This window comes from Mauremys mutica, chromosome 2, assembly GCF_020497125.1.
Source record: "Mauremys mutica isolate MM-2020 ecotype Southern chromosome 2, ASM2049712v1, whole genome shotgun sequence".
NCBI lineage: Eukaryota > Metazoa > Chordata > Testudines > Geoemydidae > Mauremys > Mauremys mutica.
Window position 1 is genome coordinate 40,821,720 of NC_059073.1, and position 25,837 is coordinate 40,847,556.

The window sequence follows — 25,837 nt, forward strand, 5'->3', positions numbered from 1 at the left end:
GTCTGGGCCCTGGATTATCCTGAAGACACCAGGATTAAAGGTCGGCACATCCTGCCTTTGCTTGTTTTTGCTCAACGACAAGCACCAACGTTTCCTGTACTGCTTGGGGGAAGCCCACATTGCATCCAGGTGCAGTATCTGCCTCTCCTTCCCTGCCTGTGCCCAGGAAGGCCAGGCCCTACGTCTTAAGACATACCTCATAGAGGTCAATATGGGACCATAGCCAGATCCTGAGCAGTACATCATGTTCACCAACCTGAGCAGTCCAGGCGTCCCAGTCCAGATCTGTCAGTACCAGTGCTATGGATAAGGCTGCAGTTTAGTCACGGAGGTCATGGAAGTCATGGAATCCAAAGACCTCCGTGACTTCAGCCAGCACTGGCTGGGAGCTGCAGGGTCCCATGCCGTCTGTGGAGGCAAGGAGAGCCTTGCAGCACCTTGACGCCACTCCAGGCCACCACAGGCAGCCTGGGGGAATCCCCGCTTCTCCTGGCAGCAACGGGCGGCAGAGGGTGATCCCCGCTGTGGGCGGTGGGGGTAATCCCCGCTGCTCCTGACTGCCATGGGCAGCAGAGGGTATCCTTGCCACTCCCCACCCCCGGGGGCAGCAGGGAGCACTCAGCGGCAGGGGGGATCTGCCATGCCGGGCCACCGCAGACAGCAGGGGGGCCACGGCAGGGGGGATCCACACTGCTCTCATCCACCGAGAGTGGTAGGGTGGACCCCCGGAGCTCCTGGCTGCCGCGGGTGGCAAGAGGGACCCCTGCCATTCCCAGCAAAGCGGGAGGCAGGGGGGGACCCCCGAACCTTGGAGCCGCCAGTGGAGGGGGACCCTGAAGCTCCTAGCTCCTCCCCCTCCAGCCGCCCAGGCTACCCATTTTGTTATGGATATTTTTAGTAAAAGTCAAGGACAGGTCACAGGCTTCCGTGAATTTTTCATTATTGTCTGTGACCTGTCCATGAGTTTTACTAAAAATATCCATGACAAAAACAGCCTTAGCTATGGATACCACACTGGGGCCTAGCCATGAAACCCAGAAGCATGTGCATAAGCATGGTAGTAAGTGTTCCTCCAGATCAAGAAAGAGGCTGCATTGTCCATGAATTCTGGCCAAGAAGCAGGGGTGCATTCCAAGGGTCACAAGAGTGGGAAGAAGTCTCATCATTCACTGGATCTGCTGGTCCAGGTTCCCGAACTGCACAACTTCCTGCATCGGCTCTGCCGGCACAGCGTTAATCATTGGTACAGAACCATTATATATCCTTGCATGCTTGTATTTTAGCAAATCCATTTCCTCACTTAATAGTTGGAATTGTTTTTTAACCAAGAAAACTAAAGTAAATAAAATTTTCTGAAAGTGTTGTTTTGGCTTCATATTTATTGACTTGCAAAATCCAGATGAGTAACCCCAGAATTTTGCTCTTTAGGTCAAAGAGCTGCCTTTTAAAATTTAGGTCTCTAGGTAAAATATACATTGTGTTAATAAATTTATTCCATGCGACTCTGCCAGAATTTGTCCAATTTAGAAATATACATGTATTATTTAATGCTGGATTACTTCCTACAGACTTGTGTGTTTGTAGTCAGGTTTAGACCTCCACCTAGAACTACTGTCATTTTGTTTTTATACTGTTTAAAAAATGGCATAGCTATTAATTTGTCAATTTATCACCAGTTTTAAAGACATTCTATCAGATTACTTTGCATTGACTTTTTTGGCACTGGTGATGGAATTCTATTTCTGAGGAATTTAAGTGAACTGAAATTAGTACTCTAATTTTCAATTTTATTTTATTTTTTGGAATGCAGAATTTGATAAAAATGAGTAGCAAAGAATTGGTTGGTGTATAATGCAATAATTATATTCTATATACCATAAAACAGGAATGATACAGCATGTTGATATGAAGCCTCATTTTCCTTTATAAAGTGGAAAAATATTAGTTATTGAAGCTCTGTAAATTTGTTTTATAAGAAGTAGGAGAATTCTACAAGCATTTTGTTTTCACTTAGTTTATGGATTTAGTACACAATTACTTAACAGCAATGTCTCTGACAAATGAACCTTCATTTGCTTCAAGAGATACGGTATTTTGGATCCTAACAGATTTTTTTTTTTTTTGTAGCTTCAATCAAGTCAAATAATAAATGTCAATATATGTAATATGCAGTGTTGTAGCCATGTTGTTCCCAGGATATTAGTGAAACTAGGTTAGTAAGGTAAAAACTTATTATAGATGTAATAGTAATTTTAACCACTGTGAAGTGAGGCACAATACAAGAGAACAGTCATAATTCAACAGTATAGCTTTTTTGAATTTCAGCTTTGAATTTAGTACTAATATGCATGAAATAGAAATAGAAGCTTGTTTTTAATTTACTTATTATAGCATTTTAAATATTTTACTTCAGATACAGTCTACAGCATAAGTCATCCCTGGGGTTACCACCTTTCTAATTGCTGGTAACTGGGCCCCTGAGGCCCCGCCCCTGTCTCTCACTCCTCTCTCCCCTCCCTTGTCACTCACTGGATCATCTCCATTACCTCCCTCTCCTCCTCCCAGCTGAGCTCCCTCTCCTCAGGGACTGGGACAGGAGCTGCTGCTATCTGACAAGGAGCCTTCCAGCAGGTAGGAAGTGGCCCTGGCTGAGCAGGAGCTGGCGCAGGTTAATGACCCTTCATGTCCATCCACCTCATGGTAACCAGACTTTTGGTGTCCAGTCAGTACATCTGACTGGACACTGCCAGGTCCCTTTTTCAACCGGACTTCCCAGTTGAAAACCGGGCACCTAGCAACCCTAAGCATCCCATCAGTGAAAATGGGGGGTGGGGGGAGAAATAGTGTTTTAACAGTACTGAATGGATTTTGCTTGCAAAATTCCTCGTTCCCAAGGCCTTGCAGCTTTCTTCAATTTGTGAGAGAGGAAAAGGTCACTTAGTTCACGTTATTTACATCGGTTTGAGTGTGACTGGACTGTTAACTGGAAATGCAAATAATAGTATGAAGCTGCAGGTTTTTAAAAGTAGGCCTTCCCGTACACATTCTGGCAGCAAAGTTGCTATGGAAATGACTCCTAGATTTTTTCGACTTGCATCCGACATGTAAATGCTAATGCTGTTGCAGCAGAGGGATGATGAATTTACTGTAAGATCTCAGTAATCTGTTCTTGGTGAATCAGTTTGTCAGAGCATAATACAGTAACTTAAATACTTTGTTCCATTTAGTATATATTGTTTATGTATATTGAGTCAATGCAGAATTCATTTGCACGAATTATGCATGATGCATGTGAACATTATATTTCAATCCCATAAAATGCAGGACTTGAAATATACCAACTTTAAAAGAAATACACTTAAAAGCGCATAACCATGGTTCTCGGTGTTAGTGAAACCAGCTATAATTTCATGACTCTGAAGTATTTTCACAGCATAGCAGTCACATGATGAAATCATCAGGTATTGGTTTACAAAATTGAAATGTTAATAAAATGGAAATTGAAAATATGTATAAATACTAAAAATGTAAAATGTGGTGGGAAGTGAGACATTAGAATCTCCTCACAGTAATCACTACGTGCTGTGTTAGTGGCTATGTTTTAATTATCCTCTTGGCTGCAGATTTACAGCTATTTAAGGAGAGGTTGTTTTTAGGGTGTGGATTTTTGGTTCTAATAAAGATGAGAATGACCTCCTCAAATATGTGCACTAGCCTAGCAATGATATGACCATATTTATATCTTGATTTACTGTTTCTTGTTGCACATACATGGGATCAAATCTTCCTCTCGGAGAGATCAGTGGGTTGATGTTTCCACAGCTAGTAGAATCTTCTTTTGAAACCTCCCCTGCTTGACCTTGTGTTCTAGGTGTTGCTGATCTGGCTGTTGTGGGAAGGGTCTCTAGATATGCACTTAGTCACTGTTCAACCAATGGCTGGTCCTATATCTAGGATACAAATTATGTTATATGCCGTTGGCTCAAGGTCTCCTGCTCAATATGCCAACACTTAACAGATTCCTAAGTCTTCCATCTTCCAAAATGTATTTAAAAAATAGAATTTGTAATATATCACATTATGTACACTCTACAAATCTCTCCTCCTCCTTCCTATTTGTTTCTAGCAGTTAACTTCGGTATGACACATTAAAAACCAATTGCACTCCTCCTTTTCCATATTGAGGTAAAATTTGAAACATTGAGAAACAAAATATGAAAGCCAGCAAAGTGGTAGTCCACAATACACTGGAGCAAGCCAGTACATTCAATTATACAACGTTGACATCTTCCAGGAAACACCTCCCATTTTCCCCTCATTACCAAAAGTTGTATTATCACGTGTCATGTTGTCTGAGAGCCAGATAGCCCCCGTATGGAAAAACTTGTGGGAAGGATGAGTAATGGAGATGCCCTTACTGCATTTTTCTATAACTGGCTCCTTTGCTAGAAGACAGTGGAAAATGGAGGTTGTGGATTTTGGATGCCATGCTCCCTCATGGATCCATGAGACGGGGAGGAAGGGAGACCCATGCTGTCTTGTAGGGGTGGCTGCTACTCTGCTGGTTCCCCTTTTGCCTGGAAGCAAGATCCAGTAAAAGAATCATGCTGCCATTGGCTGGGTCTCCTGGCAGCTGCTTAGTAGCAACTACAGAAGGAAACCTGAAGGAAGGTACAGCTCCAATCTCTATTACCTCCTGCCTGGATTTCAGCATGGAAATCCCATGTTTGTTCCCCTCATGCCCTGTTTCTAGAAGCTCACAGACCCTGAGTGGAAGGATATTCATATAGAACAAGTTTTGTTTTTGTTTTAATTTATTTTATTTTGTTTAGCTAGCTTATAATGATTCTATTATGTCTCTCCCCACCTCCCGAGATCCCCAAACTACAAAGTATTGTAGACTTAATAAGTTAAACACTATAAATGCACTAATTACACTATACTTCTGTTTGGAAGAGCTGCTTATATTTTATTTTCCATCATTCTTTTATCATTACTTGTATTACAGTGGTACCTACAGGAGCTGTTGCCCAATTGTTTTATTCACAGCACAGTGTAATAAAAAGACAAGAATTTACAATCTTGGTAAATGACAAAGGTGCAGCAGGTTAATGAAACAAACAGATAGGTAAGGCTCTTGGAGAGGAGGAAGAGTTAGCTGTAATATGTATAATAGGAGTAATAAGGTGCTCAGGTACTATGATCTTTTAGAACTAGCAAAGGGACTGAATGAATATGAGTCTAACCTGTCTTTTTTTTCTTCTCTCTCTTCCCCCCCCCCCCTTCCCTGCTCCTTCCCCCACCCCCTCCCAATTCAGGTAATTTCTATAAAGAGTTGGCAGGAAATAAATGTGTGTGAAGAAGTTTCTGCATGAAGACTGTCTGTCCAGTAGCAATTACCTGACAAAATGACTTAGCATATGTCCTCTCATATTGAATTGAGCCTTAAAAATGATTAGGGTTACATGTTAACTTTAATACACTTCTGATGAATGTTCTAGAAATGAGTTTGCATCGGCAAATGGGTTCTGATCGGGACCTGCAGTCTTCTGCCTCCTCGGTGAGTTTGCCTTCAGTTAAAAAGGCACCAAAGAAAAGAAGAATTTCATTGGCCTCTATCTTTCGGAGGAAAAAGGACACAAAACGCAAATCTAGGGATTTAAATGGAGGGGTGGATGGAATTGCAAGTATTGAAAGTATACATTCGGAAATGTGTACTGACAAGAACTCCATTTTCTCCACGTATACCTCTTCAGACAGTGGAGGAACCTCTATCAGCAAACCGAGTGGAGACTTCATGGAGTGTCCCTTGTGCCTTTTGCGGCACTCTAAGGACAGGTTCCCAGAAATAATGACTTGTCACCATAGGTCTTGTGTGGATTGCTTACGTCAGTATCTCCGGATAGAAATCTCTGAGAGCAGAGTTAATATCAGCTGCCCAGAATGCTCTGAACGATTTAATCCCCATGATATTCGTTTGATATTAAATGATGACATCTTGATGGAAAAATATGAAGAATTTATGCTTAGACGGTGGCTAGTTGCAGACCCGGATTGTAGATGGTGCCCAGCTCCAGACTGTGGGTAAGAGTGCATTTTTGTTTTTGTTTTTGTTTTGTTTTTTTTTTCCTTTTCCCATCTGATCTGGTGGGGCATATTGAACTTCTCTATCTAGTAAAACCACTATCACCAAATCTCCCCCATCATCTCTCTCTACATTGTTTGAATTTGTAACAAGTAAATTAGAGTAATTCTAATGTTGTAATCATTTCCACATTATTGTTGACAAACTCTTATCCTCTAACTAAGAAAATTTTGGTAACAAATTGTTCTAGTTTGTGAATAAGGTGTATATAAAGCAAATCAGGTGACAAAATAGGTAAGGTAGATGTATGGAGCTCTAAGTACTAAGTGTAAGGCTATTTAAAAGGAAGGATGAACTGTTGCACCTTAAAGCGCTGGCACTTCAAGTGCCAGTAGCTAGGAGGAAGCAGAATTCCCTTAAAAAGTAAACCAAAAACCCTGCCAAAGACACTCAGATATTGTGGAGAAGGGTGAAGATATTGTGGTGAAGGGTAACAGTGTAAAACTGTGATAATTCATTTGTTGTGGTAATGAGATCAAATGGTTTTAGTATTTTTTTTTACAAGTTACACTAAGTACTTCCAACAAAGTAATGTACTGAGTTAAAAATAAGCTAAAAAGCATTATCGATATCTAATACCAACCCCCCCCCCCCAAAATATGCAAAGTCTATTTAATTTTAATTCTCTTCACCTGCAGACAACAGTCATCTTGCTGTTGGTTGAGACACACACCAGCTGTTAGCGCTTCCAGGCACCCGGTTTTCAAGCGGAACACCTGCTCAAAAAGGGACCCTCACAGCTCTGGTCAGCACCGCTGACTAGACTGTTAAAAGTCTGGGCAGCGGGGCTAAGGGAAGCTCCCTGTACCTGTGCAGCTCCCTGAAGTGGCCAGCATGTCCCTACGGCCCCTAGGCACAGCGCGGGCCAGGAAGGCTCTGTGCGCTGCCCTCACACCGAGCGCCAGCTCTGCAGTGCCCAATGGCTGGGAACCTGCGGGCGAGGGTAGCGTGTGTAGCCCCCTGGACGCCCCTGCACCTAGGGGCCGCAGGGACATACCGGCTACTTCTGGGAGCTGCCTGAGAAAAGCACCACCTGGACCCCCCATGCCCCAACCCCCAGTCCCAGCTTGGAACCCCCTACCAGAGCCCACACCCCGTCCCGCAGTCCAGAGCCCTTGGGCCCCAGCCAGGAGCCCCCTTCTGTACCCCAAACCCCTCATCCCCAGCCCCACTCCAGATCCTGCACCCCTACCCCCATCTCCAGCCCTGAGCCCGAGCCTGCATCCCTAGTCGGAGCCCTCACCCTGCAACCCCCTGCCCCAACCCTGAGCCCCCTCCCACACCCCAAACCCCTCATCCCTGGCATCACCCCAGAGCCTGCATCCCTAGTCAGAGCCTCCAGCCCTGAGCCCCCTTTCACACCCCAAACCCTTCATCCCTGGTCCCACCCCAGAGCTCACACCTCTCCTGCACCCCAAACCCTTCGTCCCCGGCCCCACCACAGAGCTCGCACTGCAGCTAGAGCACTCACTTCCTCCAGCACCCGAACCCTCTGCCCCTAAAAAGGGAGGAAGGCTGGCAGAGGGTAATGAAAATAGGATCATGCAGTTATATGTTTTCACATAGTTCCAAATAGTGTTTTTTAAAAAACAAAACAAGAAAGCTATCCTCAACTGATGCTCAGCCAGGCCACCATCGGTTATTTGATTTCCTGTAGGCCTCCTGATAAAATTGAGCCTCGAAAAGGGATTTGAAGGAGAAGAGGGTAATGGCCTTACAGGTCATTGTAGAGAGAACAAATTCCGTGCATGGAAGAAGCTGACAAATGGGTGGACAAAACATGGGATAGTTGATAGAATGGAGGCAGTGTGGGTGACATGATAAGTTAAATAGAAGAAGGGAGGGGCAGATTTGTACAGAGTCTTGAGACCAAAGACCAAAGCATACAAGCACTGTATGCTTTTGGATACAGTGGTATAAGGACAGAAAGCATTTAATAGTTTATGTATGAAGAAGTACTTCTCTATGAATTTTCAGATTGCTGTTTCCTCACTAGAATGAAGTATTGTAGAACTTTGCTAATTTGCATTTGCACTAATTCCATACCAATAATTTGTACACAGTTTTGTCAGGCTTTTAAGCAAAGATTTAAGAGCAGAAACAGAACTGTAGCGAGAGTGTTGAACTAGCAGTACTGCAGCATATGTGCTCGTGGACTGTGGAGCATTATTATAAATAATTAAAGTTCAGCAGGGCGTTTCTTATCAAATGATCTTAGTACATTCTGTGATGTATCCTTGATTGATTTGCTAATTCACAAAATTTATTTATTGAGCACTTGTAACATGCTGTAGGTACCTCACAGAGCAAAGACCTTTTTGTTGACCCAAAGTGTCATAATTTAAAGTCTAAATGGCACAACATTCTGGGTGTATAAACAAGAGGGAGAGAGAGAAAGAAGGATGCAGGGAGGAGCAAGGAAGGATAAGGGTAACAAACCGTAATATGACGAAATAAGTAAAATAGTACATACAGTGGGTGAATTTACACTAAAAATGTTGCCAAAAAATACCTCTTGTAGGAATTCTAGGCCCTGATCCTGCAAATATTTATGTGCGTGCTTAAATGTGAGCGTGTGAGTAGTACCATTGACTTGAATGGGAAATCTCATGTGCTTAAAGCTAAGCACATGTATAAGTGTTTGTAAAATCAGAATCCTAGTGTAGGCAAGTCTTCATCAGCTCTTATCCATCATTGGTTTACATCTGTTGAAAAGCAGGTTTTATGGACACAGTGGTAAAAATGTATCTAGCTATAGGAGCCTTATTTATATTGGAGCTCCCATTAGTTGGAAGCTTTACAAAAAATTCTTAGGGTAGGCAAGTTTCTTTTAAAAGTATCTTGCTTTTTTGTTTCATCCCCTTCATTCCCTCCCATTTGGATTGTCCAGTTTTGTGATAGTTTCTCAGTCACTACTGAAAGCTAGGGCTGTGCTTGTATCTTAACTTTTTTTTTTTTTTAAATAAAGTACAATCATTGATTTTAAAATTTGCTTGCATCGTAAAAACTTAGCAACTTAAAACAAAAAATTGTTAAATCTGATACCTATAACTTTATATTCTGTACTTCTCTCAGTATGAACAAAGACTAGAGTAGCTTCACATTTTTGTTCTCCTGCACTACCATGGTGTTATAGTTGTAGGGGAACATGTACATCCAAACAAATTATTTTCATTTTTTTAGTGTTATGAAAACTTTTTTACATTCTGTATAAACCCTCTTTTAACAAACAACTCAATTTTGGAATTTAAGTATATTTTAGAAGAATTTAGTTGCTTTGCAAATTTAATCGGGGTATTTTCCATTTGGAGTCCCTAATTAATTCTGTCACTTTAAATTTGTATCAACAGTGGGTTTTTTATAAAATTTATACTTTTTTTTTTTAAACTGAGAAGTGCCATTTAAAAACACACACATTTAGGGTGTTCACACAGTCTCATCCTAATTTTGTTTATACTGATGTATAAACAAGAAACATAACTTCATAACTAGTCATAAAAATTTACCGTACTTTGGCATGTACACTTTTGTAGTGCTAAGTGTTTTCATATGTTTTTCTAATAGTTTTTTTAATAAGAATACAGTATCTTTTGAGCCTACCTAAGTTTGTGTGTTTTATAGGTGGTGCTACTAACCCTACCTGTTAGGTTTGTCTGACAATTTTCATTATAAGACCCTATTTTCAGTGGTTTATAACTTTATCAAACCTCCATCATTTGGGATAGAATTTTCCATGCTGGGTGTCTGCCTCTGGTAGAATATTTTTAGAAAATATCAACCAAAACAGTTCAGCTATTTCTGAGAAAAAGTCTGGTGACCTTTTCTTTCAAAATCTCTTAGTACCCCCCATGCTTTGGAGCAGGAACTTGATATTTGACAGAAGGGGGGCAGGGTGATCTTTTGTGTTAGAGATGTGCCTTTTGCTATCCAAGTGAAACTCTCCCAAATTTTGGCCAAATCATCCTTTTTAAAAATTGCATTTTACACATGCTCTGTAGAGACAGTCTAGAGTTTAACTGCTAAAATCTCCAAAGATTGCATCCTTACATGGTCCAGCATCTCTCAGCTTGTGCTAACCAGATGGCACTTGTGCCATCCTCAAACAGCAACTAAACATGCCCCAGCCCGGGGCAACAGACTTCCTTGAAATGGTTGCTCTGGGCAGGGATAGGGGTCCAGGCACTGGACCTGTCTTTCCTGTTGTCTCAGTGCAGGACCTCCTTCACTTTGCTGGCCCCCAGGCAGCAGGAGGCGTAAGCAATCTCATTGAAACGCAGAGGAAAAACAAGGTGGACCAGTGTAGCGGTAAAGAGTAGATTTGGAAAAGGAGTCTGGTTGGACTGGGGGTAGGGAGAGAAATTGGGACCGACTGGGTGGAGAGGCTGGGACTGTGAGCTGGCAGGTGAGAGGACGGTGGAACTGATTGGACAAGGAGACTGGGAATCAGGAAAACTGGGATTGGAAAACCAATGAGGAAAATTGGGTGGAGACTTGGGGACTAGTTGGCTGGAGTGCAGCACAGATTGGATGAGGAGCTGGGAGAAGGGGCAAGACTGGGACTGGCTGGAGAAGGAGACTGATAGTATTAATGAGTCTGTGAGAGGGAACAGAAGGCAGTTCTGACAATGAGATGGGATACAGGGAGAGAATGGGATTGTCTGAGCAGAGACTGGGACAAGAAGACAGGAAGTGGGGGATTGGGACAAGGAACTGATCAAAAAAGTCTTATGGCCTGTGTTATCCAGGAGGTCAAACTAGATGGTCAGAGGTCCCTTCTGGCTTTGGAATCTATGAGCCAAGGAGAGGGCGTGGGCAGAAGACTGAAATTGGATGAGGGAAGTAAAAGAGAGACTAGGCCTGGGGGCCAATGCAGGGGAGCGAGGACAAGAGAGACAGATCCAACAGAGACTTGAGAAGGGGTTGAAGGGTGGGTGAAGCTGGAGCCAGATGTAGGGAAGGGGAGAGACTGGGCATGAGGGGGACACAGATTTATACAGCAAATCCAGAATGGAAGAGTGGGACTGGTTGGACGAAGGGATTGGGATGAAAAGCCTGAGGAGTGGAGATTGAGATCGACTAGAGAAGGAAAACAGGACTGAGATAAGGAGCCATGGTGGGTGGGAGGTGTAAGAGAGGGTTGGGGCAAGGGAGAAGGGCTCAAGCTGGAGGGTAAGGGCAGAGGAGTCGTCTGCCCACTAGAAGAGTATACGCCCATTCAGAGCCTGAAATGGGACTAAAGATTTCTGAATCTCACCCTTTTTCTGATGTCAGCAAATATCTGTGAAACCAACTGTGTCTCCTCCCCCTCTAGTGCTGGTCCACATGCAGAATGACAGCCTATTATTGCTATCAGTTACTCAGGTCAAGTAACAGAGATCTAGGCAGTGGATCCAATCTTGCTGATGGATCATGTGGGTGGCAATATAATGCTAGATGATGGAATTTGTTTTTTCAGTTTGCTTTTTTAAAAAAAAAACTTGGGACATTTTGCACAATAAACTGTTAAAATAACATTATTAAGGTTACATTGTAAAGCACTCAAAAGTTTTTGGAAATGCCAGAATTAATGGGTTGTGATAGTAAGTGATCATATAGAATATCAGGGTTGGAAGGGACCTCAGGAGGTTATCTAGTCCAACTCCCTGCTCAAAGCAGGACCAGTCCCCAGACAGATTTTTGTCCAGATTCCTAAATGGCTCCCTCAAGGATTGAACTCTCAACCCTGGGTTTGGGAGGCCAATGCTCAAACCACTAAGCTATCCCTTGCCCATTAAAGACTATTTTTTCCATGTTCATTGTGCCGCATTGAGTGCAGGATGGACCTGCTCTGGGGATGAATCAGGGTTGTGTAATAGTGTGGTGTCTGTTGGACTGCTGCCTCATTTGTTGCAAAAGTTGGAAAATGTGTAGTGAATGAAGTGAGAGGTTTTAGCTGAATCCCTGCCACTGCCAGACTTCCTATGGGATGCTGGGCAAATGACTTAAACCATCCTTTTTTACAGGTGGTCACTAATGGTATGTTCCTCGTTTTTTGGTGCTCAACTTGATACCCAGGGGTCTGATTTGCAGAAGTGCTGAGCACTCAAAGCTAAAGCTAAAATCAGTGGGAGCCGTGCTTTGAGCATATTAAATACTATTTAATGCTAAATACTCTGAAAATTCAGACCCTGGGAATCTCAAATTTGGCATCCAGATTTAGTGGATTCCTTGACCTTAATCACTTTGCCTCTTTTCCCCATCTGTAAAATGGGGATAATACCATCCCCTCACCTATTGTGTGTTGTGAAGATAAATTGATTGGTGTTTGTGAAGAACTCATACTATAGTAATAGGCACCACAGAAAAACTCAGGAGGAACTTAATTCTCTTTCATAGCAGGATTTGAACAGTGTGCAATAAATTAAGGCCAGGGTCCACACATTGAACTATGAGGGTAACACAAAATATTGAATAGCTGCTCATTAAGTGAGCACCATCCATTCTGTGCACTGAGTAAGATGAGTCTTGTGGAAAAATAGTATGTGACTGTGTAATTAAAGACTGTATCATAATACCTATGCACTAAGGCAGGGGTAGGCAACCTACGGCACACAAGCTGATTTTCAGTGGCACTCACGCTGCCCGGATCCTGGCCACCGGTCCAGGGGGCTCTGCATTTTAATTTAATTTTAAATGAAGCTTCTTAAACATTTAAAAAACCTTATTTACTTTACATACAACAATAGTTTAGTTATATATTATAGGCTTATAGAAAGAGACCTTCTAAAAAGGTTAAAATGTATTACTGGCATGCAAAACCTTAAATTAGAGTGAATAAATGAAGACTCGGCACACCAATTCTGAAAGGTTGCTGACCCCTGGCCTATATATCTTTTCAAATCTGGGCTTTGCCCTATAATTCCTAACCCCAGCACACATTTGCCCCTAAAAGAAAAGTTAAATTTCTAAAAACAAGTTAACTTAATAGATATCTGAAAAGGCAATTTATCATTTCATGTTTGTAGGTGTTGCATCAGTGTGTCAGACATGCTGGAGTATTGACTTTACTTTTCCCCCAAGAAGTGATTGCTGCATGGGACTATGCCATACTGAATCCCTGTATTATTATAAATCATGTTTGTTTATTTTAGTGCTTAGGGACCAACTGAGATTGGGGACCAGTTCTGATAGGCACTGTGCAAATAGAGTAGTAGACAGTTCCTGCCCCAAAGAGCTTACACTGTCAATAGATAATACAAAGGGTAGGGGAAGGAGCTCTAACCTACAAGCAAAGTGCTTAGTGTGATGATGGCAAACATAATGTTAGCACTATGATTGTTTTTTGGGGGCAGAGCTGAGAGAGTTCAGGCAAAGCTGTAGAAAAATATTTTCAGTGCTTATCTGTCCCTGCTTAAACTGTTCCTACAAGAGTTCTGCCAGCTTTAGTTTCTGCCTAGCTCCTCCCTGCAGTTTTCCCCCAAACTCTGCATCTGTCCTCGTGCCCCTGGAGGTGTCTGCTCTGCACAGTTTTGGATCTGAGGAGGTAGGTGGGGTGACCTTAGCTAGGGGCCCCATTCTTACCCAGTACAACAGTACATGCTTAAGCTGCTTCTGCTGTTGCCCTACTAGCTTGTCTATAGATATTATTTTTGTATTAACAAAAATCTTTCTCCCACCCCTTTTGATCATTTAAGATATGCTGTGATTGCTTTTGGCTGTGCCAGTTGTCCCAAACTTACCTGTGGGCGTGAAGGCTGTGGTACTGAGTTCTGCTACCACTGTAAACAGATTTGGCATCCAAACCAGACCTGTGATGCTGCTCGCCAGGAAAGAGCCCATAGTCTGCGCCTGAGAACAATTCGTTCTTCATCTATTAGTTATAGCCAGGAGTCTGGAGCAGCAGGTATTTATGATCGTATGTCTCTGTAGAATGTCTTACTAGTACAATTACATGATTAATATTACCAAAGAAATATGTGATGACTTAATTAGCACCAACCCTGATGCTTTCTTTTTTTTGTACCAGTTTCAGAACCATAAAACATTAATACAACTTTAGATTAAATTAAAAAAAAAAGTGCTGAGTTTTTCTAATATGGGATATTTTTGGTTTTCAGTAGTGGTAAAATCATGAGGGTGTAGCGCTGATGGCTTCAATTGTTACAAGCCTTTTTAGGATTTTTAAATCTTGAGTTGTTTTATAGTTTTAAAAATGCAGTGAACTTGAAGTCAAGCATTCTTGAAGTACTGCTGGTTGACTGGAACCACTCTCTTCCCAATTGTATAGCTTCCACAGCTGAAACACATTTTTTCCTCCCAGTGGGTGGAATTTTGACAAGGTTTATAATACTGGTATAAATAGATCTGAAAAAGCAAAATGATTATTGATTTACCGATACCCACACCTGTATAAGAATGCATAAACTGTTCCTCCACGTGAGGGATATATCAAGGTAATTTCTGCTCGTCAGTAAAGTGCTTCTACATTGGCCAGCCAGAAATTAAATAACTCAGATATGTGAAAATTAAGTCTATTGCAACTATTACTGAGTAAAAGGAAGGTTTGACTAATCAGTGAAGCAATATTTTGATATCACTAAGAGTTGCCTGTTTTGTCCGACACAAGCTTTGTCAAACGAAACTCTCTTGCTCGTTTCTCTCTCCCCAGCTGACTCTTCTCTCTGACTGGACTAATTAGACATATGAGGGGAAAGATTGTGTTCTGTGTCCCGTTATGTCTCCCCGATTCTCTGACCTAATCCTAGCCTAGGGGCAGCTCTAACTTGTACAGTTTGCATCTGGTCCCCTAGAGATTACATGCCAGTTGGGAATTGATAGCATGCACCATACTCTCATCACTCCCTCTTCCTGTGCACCATGGTCTGTGGGTGTAGGAGCTGGTTCTGCTGACTCGACACCTGCTCCAGACTCTCCCACGCTAGGCATGTCTCCAGCAGAGGGAATCTGCAGGAGTTTTCCACTGCCCCATTTTCTCCATCAGAAGCCTACTGTACTACACCTTTCTTCTGCATCAGCAGTTATTTCGGACCAGCTAACCAATGGGGCGTGCTTTAAAAAACTAATATTGCTACACAGGGGTGATTTATGTTGTTATGGTGAGTGAATTGTTTGTCCTGTAATTCTGAATCAGAGTAACAGTCTGGGAAATAGTCCAGAAATCGCACCAGAAAGAGTTTTGTCAATATGCCATATCTTGTCTTTCCTATCATTAAAGTTACCCTTTGGGGAACTTTCATTTTTACACTTGTCAGTGACCGAAATAAACCCTTAGTGATATTTTCAGTATTAAGCTCAATTAGGAGCATTAGACAGATTCTGATTTGTCTGTTTGTGTAACAAATATAAATGTATCTTCTTTGGGGAGCAAGAGCATTAAGGGGAGGCCATGGAGTGGAGTCAAGAGCAGAGGAGAGAAAAAGAGAACAAAAGATATGGAATATTTAAGGTGAAATGCATATTAAGTATGAAGAAGAAATAAGGGGTTGGGACTCATGAGTGAAGATTACAGAAGTATGAAATGTGGATTATATGCAAAGACTGCCTGTCATCATTCATGTTTATTAATGTGCCTGTTTAATATCTAACTTACGTTTTATTGACTTTGAAAATCTTTTTGTGTGTGTGAAGCTATTGATCTATCTAAATGTGATATATTTGTCTATATTTTAATTTGTTGTGATTAATTCTACTTTATTGATGGTTTGTAATGGTCATGACCAAAAACCACCTGCAATTAAGGATTTAGTAAAGCATATTTATAACAAAGATTGAGATATGTCTGCGTCAGAACTACTGTGATCAGTCAAATATCATAAGTATTTCTTGTCTGTGTTTAGATAAATTTCACTTTTTCAAAGAAATAGTATGATCTTCATGTTTCATTTTAAACAGCTGATGATATAAAGCCATGCCCACGTTGTGCTGCTTACATAATAAAAATGAATGATGGAAGCTGCAACCACATGACTTGTGCTGTGTGTGGTTGTGAATTCTGTTGGCTATGCATGAAAGAGATCTCGGATTTGCATTATTTAAGGTATGTTTAGGAAAAATAGTTATAGTTACAGATTATCTGAGACAAATATTTTCTCATTTTATACATTCAGCATTTTACCTACATCCTGTTTCCTGATTTTTACATAACTTTGCTTTTCCCTGTTTTGACTTCTTGTTTAACTTCAGGAGTGACTGGAGTGTTTTACTAGTGCAGACTGATTTAAAGTTCTGCTTGGATGTATAAATGTTCTGTGCTAAAATATCTAGGGCCAGATTGTCCGGTCAACCAAAGGCCATCTTGTGTCTCAACAGAATAGAGAATTAAGCCTCTAGTGTAAGGTATGAGAAATAGAATAATTTTTTTGTCATGTAGGTACTTAAAATAGTCACTTTGTTCATCTTATTTCAGAAAATAAAAATCAAATGTTCTCTCACTTAGTTTCAAGCTCAGAAAGATGGATGCAGCACGTATTTAGTGTGACAAAATGAAATGGTGTAGATGTTCACAATAGCTACTTTTACTGCAGTTCTAGTGCTGACCATTTATTTTGAGTGTTAAGTTGATATAACTGGAAGTTATAGTTTCCATGTGAAAGTGATAACTTGTGTTAGCACTCAGCAGTACAAAACGTTATGTGATATGATTCTTAGTGCCTTTCAAAGGACATTGGAGCATCTGAAAGGTCTAAAAAAATAGTTTTTAGACACTCAGTCGCCATCTGTGTAACATGAATTTTATTAGATATTGTCATGTCTTAAAGTAACTTATCATTGGCTCATTTCTAAGCAGTTGTATGTGTGTGCTTACAGTTTGTTTCTATTAGCCCATCAGGTTGTACATTTTGGGGAAAGAAACCATGGAGCCGTAAGAAGAAAATACTGTGGCAACTGGGAACGCTTGTTGGAGCTCCAGTAGGAATTGCTTTAATAGCTGGCATTGCTATTCCTGCTATGATTATTGGAATCCCTGTGTATGTGGGGCGTAAGGTAAAGTGCACTGTGCTGCTTACCTTGCTTCTTGTTTTAAAATACAACACTCTTGAACATGTACACTGGTGTACTTTCAGTTTGCTCTGTTCACCATTCCTTCCCAGATAGGTTGAGATATAACTTGAAAAATGGTTAGCATCCTCATTTTATTTGTGTGGGGCCATGTTTTTCAAAATGTGTCTCTTCCATTTGCACATACACAGCCCAAAATATTTTAAAATTGATTCCTATAATTAGGCCCATAAATCCTTACTTAGGCACCTAAATAAGTGGCCTGATTATTAAAAGTCCTGAGTTTCCAATCTCCCTAATCCTACTTGGAGCTGGACAATATGGAGGAAAAGGTGCAAAAAAAAAAAAAAAAGCTTTTCCCTCTGGATCCTGAGCAAAAAAGAAGCCATTGATATATTAGTTGAAAATCCTGCTATATACATATGCATAGGCCTGCACATTTCTGTGTTTGTATTTAATGGCTTATAAATTCATTAAGGTACTAGGGTATATATATTTACTGATCACCAAGTGCAACTATCCACAGCTAAACTCAATGTTTTTGTTGATGTGGGAATAGACAAGGAATTAACACATTAACCAATAAGTAGTTAGTATCTTTCCTCCAGCAATAAGGACTACTACTAGGACTACTAGTGCAAATAACAAATAGCAGATAAAATTATTCTTGTGTATTTATTCTATCTTTTCCTAGTTTTGTAATTCAGGGTCAAAAACTAAGTTATCCAAAGACCTTTGAAATGCTTTTTATGGAAGTGTTAAGATGCCAGATCTTTCACTTGAGTTACACTATCCTGAACTTCTTAAATCCTAAGGTTATTTTATGTTGTTTTATCAACTTGAACTCATGGTGCCATTGACTAGTCCATGCTTGCATCTGCCAGTCTGCCTCTTGGTGCTCCAAGAAATTGTCATTCCTTTCCTTTGCCTCTGCCCAGGTTCCTAGGCTGGTCTGGAGTTGTGGAGATTCATCTCTGCCAAGCCCCTCCTTTTTCAGTCCTTTCTCTACAGTAAATTATGTCACTTTCCACTGCAGTTGCTTTCAAAAATAATCCACACTATTCCCTCATGTTTTAGCCCACTTGCTGGGCCCTGGCATAAGAGAATAACAATGGCTATTGTTGAATTTCCATACAAATTACTAATAGCTCTTCCCTCTATCTCTGTGTTCTTGTAAGACCCATATCACCTAAGCACCACACATATAAATGAATTGACCTTCACAACAGCCCTGTGAGGTAGAGAAGTATTGTCCCTTTACATCACCTACCCTGAAGAGTAATGTCAAAAAAGGGACGGCTCATTTCCAAAAAAGATAGGGAAGTGTTAGTATCATTATACAAGGGACTAGTGAGCCCTCATCTGGAAAACTGTCTCCCCCATGTTTAAGAAAGATGAATTCAAATTGGAACCGGTGCAGAGAAGGGCTACTAGGATGATCTGAGGAATGAAAAGCCTATCTTATGAGAAGAAACTCCAAGAGCTTGGCTTGTTTAGCCTAACCAAAAGAAGGCTTTAGAAGATATGTTTGCTCTCTAAAAATACATCAGAAGGATAAATACCCAGGAAGGAAGAGGAGTTATTTAAGTTAAGCATCAATATGGGCACAAGAACAAATGGATATAAAATGGTGATCAACATGTTTAATCTTCAAATTAGATGAAGGTTTCTAACTATCAGAGGAGTGAAGTTCTGGAACAGCCTTCTGAGGGGAGCAGTGGAGGCGAAATACCTAACTGGCTTCAAGACTGAGCTTGATAAGTTTATTGAGGGCATGGTATGATGGGACTCCCTAGAATGGCATGTAGCTGATCTATGACTTCTAGCAGCAAATATTTCCAACAGCCAGTGATGGGACACTGGACGGGGCGGGCTACAGAGAATTCTTTTCCAAGTATCTGGCTGCTGGGTCTTGCCCACATGTACAGGGGCTAACTGATCGCCATATTTGGGGTCGGGAAGACATTTTTTCCTGAGTCAGATTGGCAGAGACTCTGGGAGGTTTTCACCTTCCTCTGCAGCATGGGGTAAGGTCACTTGCAGGTTTAAACAAGTTACAGACAATCAACTATTTACGCTGGAAGTCCTCAAATCATTATTTGAGGGCTTCAGTAATTGGCCAAAGGTTATGGGTCTATCACAGGAGTGGGTGTGTGGGGTTCTGTGGCCTGCAATGTGCAGGTGGTCAAACTGGATGATCATGATGGTCCCTTCTGACCTTAAAGTCTATGACCTTGTCTACACTACAGGTTACTTCAGTACAACTTACTTTGCTCAGGGATGTGAATAATCTACACTTCAGAGCAATGTAAGTTATACTGATCTAAGCACTGGTGTGAACAGCACTATGTCAGTGAAAGAGCTTCTCCCACTGACATAACTACTGTCTCTAGTGGAGGCAGGAGTTAAGCCAAAGGGAGAACTCTCTCCTGTCATCTTAGAGCATCTCCACGCAAGTGCTACAGTGGAGCAGCTCGAAAGTGCTGTAATTGTAGACATAGCCTGAGTCCAAGTCTAATTCCTGACCATAAAATCTATGGAGATGGTTTGCTAGCCAAGTTTTGTGGAACAGTGGTCACCAAGACTTTGCAAATTCATGTAAGAATTGCTGCAAACAAGCAGTTTGGCCTGGCAAATTTCTGAAGTCATAGAGCAGGCTATAGCTAAGGGGTTTGGCCCTGCAAACCCATCATAGGTAAGAGCAGTAAGACACATGGGGGCTGAAATACCCCCACCCTCAAGTTCATCTCAAGTGGGGACAAGGGCACTGGAAACATTTCTGTCCTCCTCCTCCTCAGTCGAACCTTGGTAAAGGCTATGCTACTGAAGCCCCTTCTCATGTCCCATTTTATTAGAACTATATGGAAAAATAAGTTATTAACTGAAGATATTGTCATTGCTTAATATTTAATAAAGTTGATTGAAAGGAAGAAACAATGATTTATCCCTCCCTTTTTAAGTTGATTGCAGCTACAATAATAATATATGTTAAAGGCAAAGCATATATGGTGTAGCAGTCTGTTCACCCCTCTTACAAGAGTATGATAATTTTATACAAAGAATGCCTTGTGAGATACCATTTGAAAACTCATCATTTGCTGGTCACTACTGTCATGGTAAAATGTGTAGCAGCATTGTATGTAAAGTTATAAAATTCTACAGTATGACATTACTGAGGCATATTCCCAGTTTGTGCCTGCTTCTGTAAACATGTTCCTCAAAGACAAATGGCAAACTGATGCCTCAGCCGCGTATCAACAAAATCAAATGGAATATCACCTGATCAAGGGGCCATTCTTTGGCAGGAAAAAGGCTGTAAGCAAGGATTTTACATGTTGGCTGGGAAAAAAAAGCTGGAAGTTTCTGTCTCGTGGACTTTGTGTCTCAGAAACCTCAGCTGGAGATGATTTTCTATGAAAAGTATGAAGAATGGGGAACAGAAGCCCCAAATCATCTCTCCTTTCATCTCTACTTGTGGTATCAACAACACTTGAAGGACAAAGGAAACATCATTGGATTGGGGAGGGATCCTGGCTGAAAGATTCAGCCAGTAAGACTCCTGTAACATGTGGTAAGAAGAGACCTTTTGCTTTGAATTCACTTAGCTTGTTAAGTTAGGTATCAGTTGTGTTTTACTTTTTTATTTCATTATAACCAATTCTGCCTTTTATGCCTCATTACTTTTAATCACTTAAAATCTACCTTTCTATAGTTAATAAATTTGTTTTATTGTTTTATCTAAACTATTTGGATTGTGTTTGGATTGAAGTGTTTGGGAAACTTCATTTGGGATAATAAGATTTGTGCATATAAATTTTAGGGCTGTTGATTAATCGCAGTTAACTCACATGATTAACTAAAAAAATTAGTGACAATTAAAACAAATTAATCACAGTTTTAATCGTACTGTTAAACAATAGAATACCAGCAGAAATTTATTAAATATTTGTGGATGTTTTTCTACATTTTCAAATATATTGATTTTAATTACAACACAGAATACAAAGTGTACATTGCTCACTTTATATAATCATTTTTTGTTACAAATATATTTGTATGTAAAAATGATAAATAAAAGAAATAGTATTTTTCAGTTCAGCTCATACAAGTACTGTAGTGGAATCTCTACCGTGACAGAGTCTAATCAATTGAGATGAGCTATCGTTTTTTTTCCTGTCTGTGTGTTCCATTCTATGCATCCGAAGAAGTGAGCTTTAGCTCACGAAAGCTCATGCTACAATAAATTTGTTAGTCTTTAAGGTGCCACAAGTACTCTTGGTTTTTTTTTTTCTACCGTGAAAGTGCAACTTACAAATGTAGATTGTTTGTTTTGTTACATAACTGCACTCAAAAACAAAATAATGTAAAACTTTAGCGCCTACAGGTCCACTCAGTCCTACTTCTTGTTCAGCCAATCACTAAGACAAACAAGTTTGTTTACATTTGCAGGCGGTAATGCTGCCCACTTCTTATTTACCGTGTCACCTGACAGTGAGAACAGATGTTTGCATGGCACTTTTGTAGCCGGCATTGCAAGGTCTTTACATACAGGATATGCTAAACATTCATATGCCCCTTCATGCTTCGGCCACCATTCCAGAAGACATGCTTCTATGCTGATGATGCTCATTAAAATAATGCATTAATTAAATTTGTAACTGAACTCCTCGGGGGGGAGAATTGTTTGTCTCCTGATCTGTTTTACCCGCATTCTGCCATTTACTTCATGTTTTAGCAGTCTCGGATGATGACCCAGCGCATGTTGTTCGTTTTAAGGACACTTTCACTGCAGATTTGACAAAACACAAAGAAAGTACCAATGTGAGATTTCTAAAGATAGCTACAACACTAGACCCAAGGTTTAAGAATCTGAAGTGCCTTCCAAAATCTGAGAGGGAGGAGGTGTGGAGCATGCTTTCAGAAGCCTTAAAAGAACAACACTCCAATACGGAAACTACAGAACCTGAATCACCAAAAAAGAAAATCAACCTTCTGTTTGTGGCATCTGACTAAGATGAGGAAAATGAACATCTGTGGATCTGCAGTGCTTTGGATCCTTAGCAGAACCCTTTATCAGCATGGACACGTCCTCTGGAATGGTGGTTGAAGCATGAAAGTACATATGAATCTTTACCGTATCTGGCATGTAAATATGTTGAGACGCCAGCTACAACAGTGCCATGGGAACGCATGTTCTCACTTTCAGGTGACATTGTAAACAAGAAGCAGGCAATATTATCTCCTGCAAATGTAAACAAACTTGTTTGTCTGAGTGATTGGCTGAACAAGAAATAGGACTGAGTGGACTTGTAGGCTCTAAAGTTTTACATTGTTTTATTTTTGAATGGAAGTATTTTTGTACATAATTCTACATTTGTAAGTTCAACTTTCATGATAAACAGATTGCACTACAGTACTTAGGTGAATTGAAATACTATTTCTTTTGTTTTTTTACAGTGTAAATATTTGTATAAAAATAAATATAAAGTGAATGCTGTACACTTTGTATTCTGTGTTGTTATTGAAATCAATATATTTGAAAATGTAGAAAACATCCAAAAATATTTAAATAAATGGTATTCTCTTATTGTTTAATAATGCAATTAATTGCAATTAATTATTTTAATTGCTTGACAGCCCTAATAATTTTCTTTTAATTAAATGATGGACTTTATGTGAGCTTGTGTTGTCCAGAAGGGTGCTGGGCTGTAGAAGACACACATTTCTGGGGGGGAGTCTGGGACAGGAGTTTGCTGTGTTGCCGTGCAGTATAATTGATGAGTGGCTGGTTATAGCACTCATACAGTATAGCTGAGAGTGATTTACATGCTAGTGGCTGTGTGTGGGCAAACCAGGAGTAGTTGCTCTCACAGCGAAGCAGTGTAAAAGGCACCCCAGGTTAGAGAATTGAGGGGACACAGCTGTCTATCAGTCCAGATTGTATCCTAGGGATTACCTCAGTGGCGCAGCAAGGAGCAGAATATATGCACAGCTTGTTGTTTTGAGTGAAGTTTACATTTTAAGCACTGGTACAGCAATTTTAAGTTAGTCTCAAGTGTGGTAGCTGGAAACAGTTCAAGGAGGGATAGTTTGTTGTTTTCTGTTTCCTTATTTCAGGTAAGGGAAATGGAAATGGGTAAGTATAAAAATGAGCAAAAGTGAAACAATTAAAAAGTTGGAGCTGGCCAGAGTGGAGGCAGCAGAAGGAGAGAGAGAACGTAGTACCAAATGTGGAAAGCAGAGATGAGACTGAAAGAAGCAGCTGCTGCATGGGAAGCTGAAGAAGCCACCCATAGAAGAGCCATGGAACTGAAGGAACAGGAAGCTGAACCCCATAAGCAAGCCAGGGAGCTGAGACAAGAAGCTGAGGAGAAGGAGAGGAAATATAATCTGGAGCTGATAGAAAAGCGTGAGAAGATCCCAGAGTCACCAACATCTCCCATCACTCGAGGAATCGACGGCTGGGACCGGCTGTGTCCTACATACAGAAAGACAGACTGCACTGAGGAATACTTCACTACTTTTGAAAATCTATGTGAAATTCATAAGATTCTTGAGGACAAGAAAATCCCCACACTGATTGCATAACTGTCTGGTAAATTTTTGAATGTATTTAATGAACTGCCAGTTCAGGAAGCTGTAATGTATTCTTAATTTAAAGAATCTGTTTTACAAAGGTTTCAAATCACCCCTGAAGTGTGTAGGGTGAAATTTAGAAATCTTAAAAGGAGTATTGGCATGAGTCATAGTGAATATCCCTTTGGATGAGGATGCACAGAAAAAACTTGCTTTCATCACTGATATAGATTCTGAATTCTCAATGTTACTGTTTGGTTTAATTAATGCTGGGGCCATGTTCTGGAGGCTGGTCAACAAAGTGTTAAATGATTTACAGAACTTTGCAAGAGCATATGTGGATGACATTGCAGTGTTTAGTGACACTTGGGGTGATCAAAAAGAACACTTGGGAATTGAGCTGTCAAAACTTGAGGAAGCAGGCCTAACCATAAAAGCCTCTAATGTAAAATTCAAGCAGCCAGTGTCCTTTGTTTAGGACACTGGGTTGTGGGGAAGTGAGGGTAATGTCAAATATCCCCATATTCTTTGAAAGTTGAAGCCATTTTAAATTGGCCTGTACCCCGAACCAAAAACAATCTTTCATCGGTCTGGTAAACTATCACAGAAGGTGTATGCATGGGTTCATTGACATTGTAACTCCAATCACAGATTTATGTAAAAAGACCCGGCCAAATAGAGTTGTTTGGGATAAAATCATGCCTGAAAAAATAAAGAAAATCTTGTCTGCAAAGCCTGTCCCAGCTAGCCCTAATTTTGACAAAATGTTTTAACTGTGTACAGATGCATCAGACATTGGTCTGGGTGCAATGCTAATGCAAACAGGAGAATAACAAGAAGCCCCCAATTGCCGCCTTAGGTAAAAAGTTGACCCTAACTATTCTGTCACAGAAAAGGAATGCTATGCTATGGTGTGGGCAGTTAAGCAACTGAAGCCCTACCTTTTGAGCAGAAAGTTCAGGTCTTAAGAGATCATTCACCATTGATCTGGCTAAACGGAACTAAAACCTCAAATTCCAAGCTTCTACGCTGGAGCCTCATACTTTGAGTTTGATATGGAAATTGTGCAGATAAACCGAAAAGAAAATATGGTGATAGATGTCCTGTCCGGGAAAGAGGGCCCTGACCTACTGGCCATGGGTCATCCAGTGGCTAACCCTCCTGCAGCTTTGTAAGGAAGGGGATATGACCGTCTGTACCCATATGTTCACCCCTTTTATAAAACTATGATACATTTTGTACAAAGTATGCCTTGAGATATCATTTGAAAACTCATAATTTGCTGATCATTAGTGTCCTTGTAAAATGTGTGGCAAAATTGTATGTAAAGTTAGAAGATTCTACTATATGAAGTTACTGAGACATATTCCAAGTTTAGAGAAGCCAGCACAAACCAGTTCCTCAAAAACAAAAGGCAAACTGATGCCTCAGCCAGGTATCAACAAAATCAAATAGACTATCACCTATAATATAAATAATAATAATATATGGAGATATACCTATTTCATAGAACTGGAAGGGACCATGAAAGGTCATTGAGTCCAGCCCCCTGCCTTCATAAGCAGGACCAAGTACTGATTTTGCCCCAGATCCCTAAGTGGCCTCCTGAAGGATTGAACTCATAACCCTGGGTTTAGCAGGCCAATGCTCAAACCTCTGAGTTATCTATCCCCCCTAAAGGATAAGAGGCAATTCTTTGGCAGGAAAAAGCATGTGGCCAAGGAATTTACATCTTAGCCAAAAAAACCCCAAACATCTGGAAGTTCCCATCCCACGGAATTTCTGTCTCCTGAACCTAAACTGGAGATGGTGATTTTCTAAGCAGTGTATCAAGAATGGGGAACAGAAGCCCCAAATCATTTCTCCCTTCATCTCTACTCATGACATCGACAGCACTTGAAGGATAAAGGAAGCGTCATTGGCCTGGGGGGCGTGGAATTTTGGCTGAAAGATTCAGCCTGTAAGACTGCTACAGTGTGGTGAGAGACCTTTGCTTTGAATTCACTTACCTTGTTAAGTAAGGTATTAGTTGCATTTTACCTTTTTTATTTCAGTGTAACCAATTCTGACTTTTATGCCTCATTACTTGTAATCACTTAAAATCTTTCTGTAGTAAAT

At 40.7% G+C, this 25,837-nt stretch overlaps 1 protein-coding gene across 6 annotated transcripts in view; it reads left to right on the forward strand.

Annotated features, from left to right (window-relative positions):
• RNF19A (ring finger protein 19A, RBR E3 ubiquitin protein ligase) overlaps positions 1 to 25,837 on the forward strand; it is a 102,547-nt gene that overhangs the window by 53,958 nt on the left and 22,752 nt on the right. For 5 of the 6 annotated variants that reach the window (XM_045005129.1, XM_045005130.1, XM_045005132.1 and 2 more), the window contains 4 exons: positions 5,319 to 6,084; positions 13,819 to 14,027; positions 16,037 to 16,181; positions 16,966 to 17,128. In XM_045005129.1, coding sequence (XP_044861064.1) covers positions 5,489 to 6,084; positions 13,819 to 14,027; positions 16,037 to 16,181; positions 16,966 to 17,128 — 1,113 coding nt within the window. In that variant the 5' untranslated portion in view covers positions 5,319 to 5,488. Of the gene's footprint in view, positions 1 to 5,043; positions 5,129 to 5,318; positions 6,085 to 13,818; positions 14,028 to 16,036; positions 16,182 to 16,965; positions 17,129 to 25,837 lie in introns of those variants that run through there. The other variant, XM_045005131.1, reaches the window with a different exon arrangement.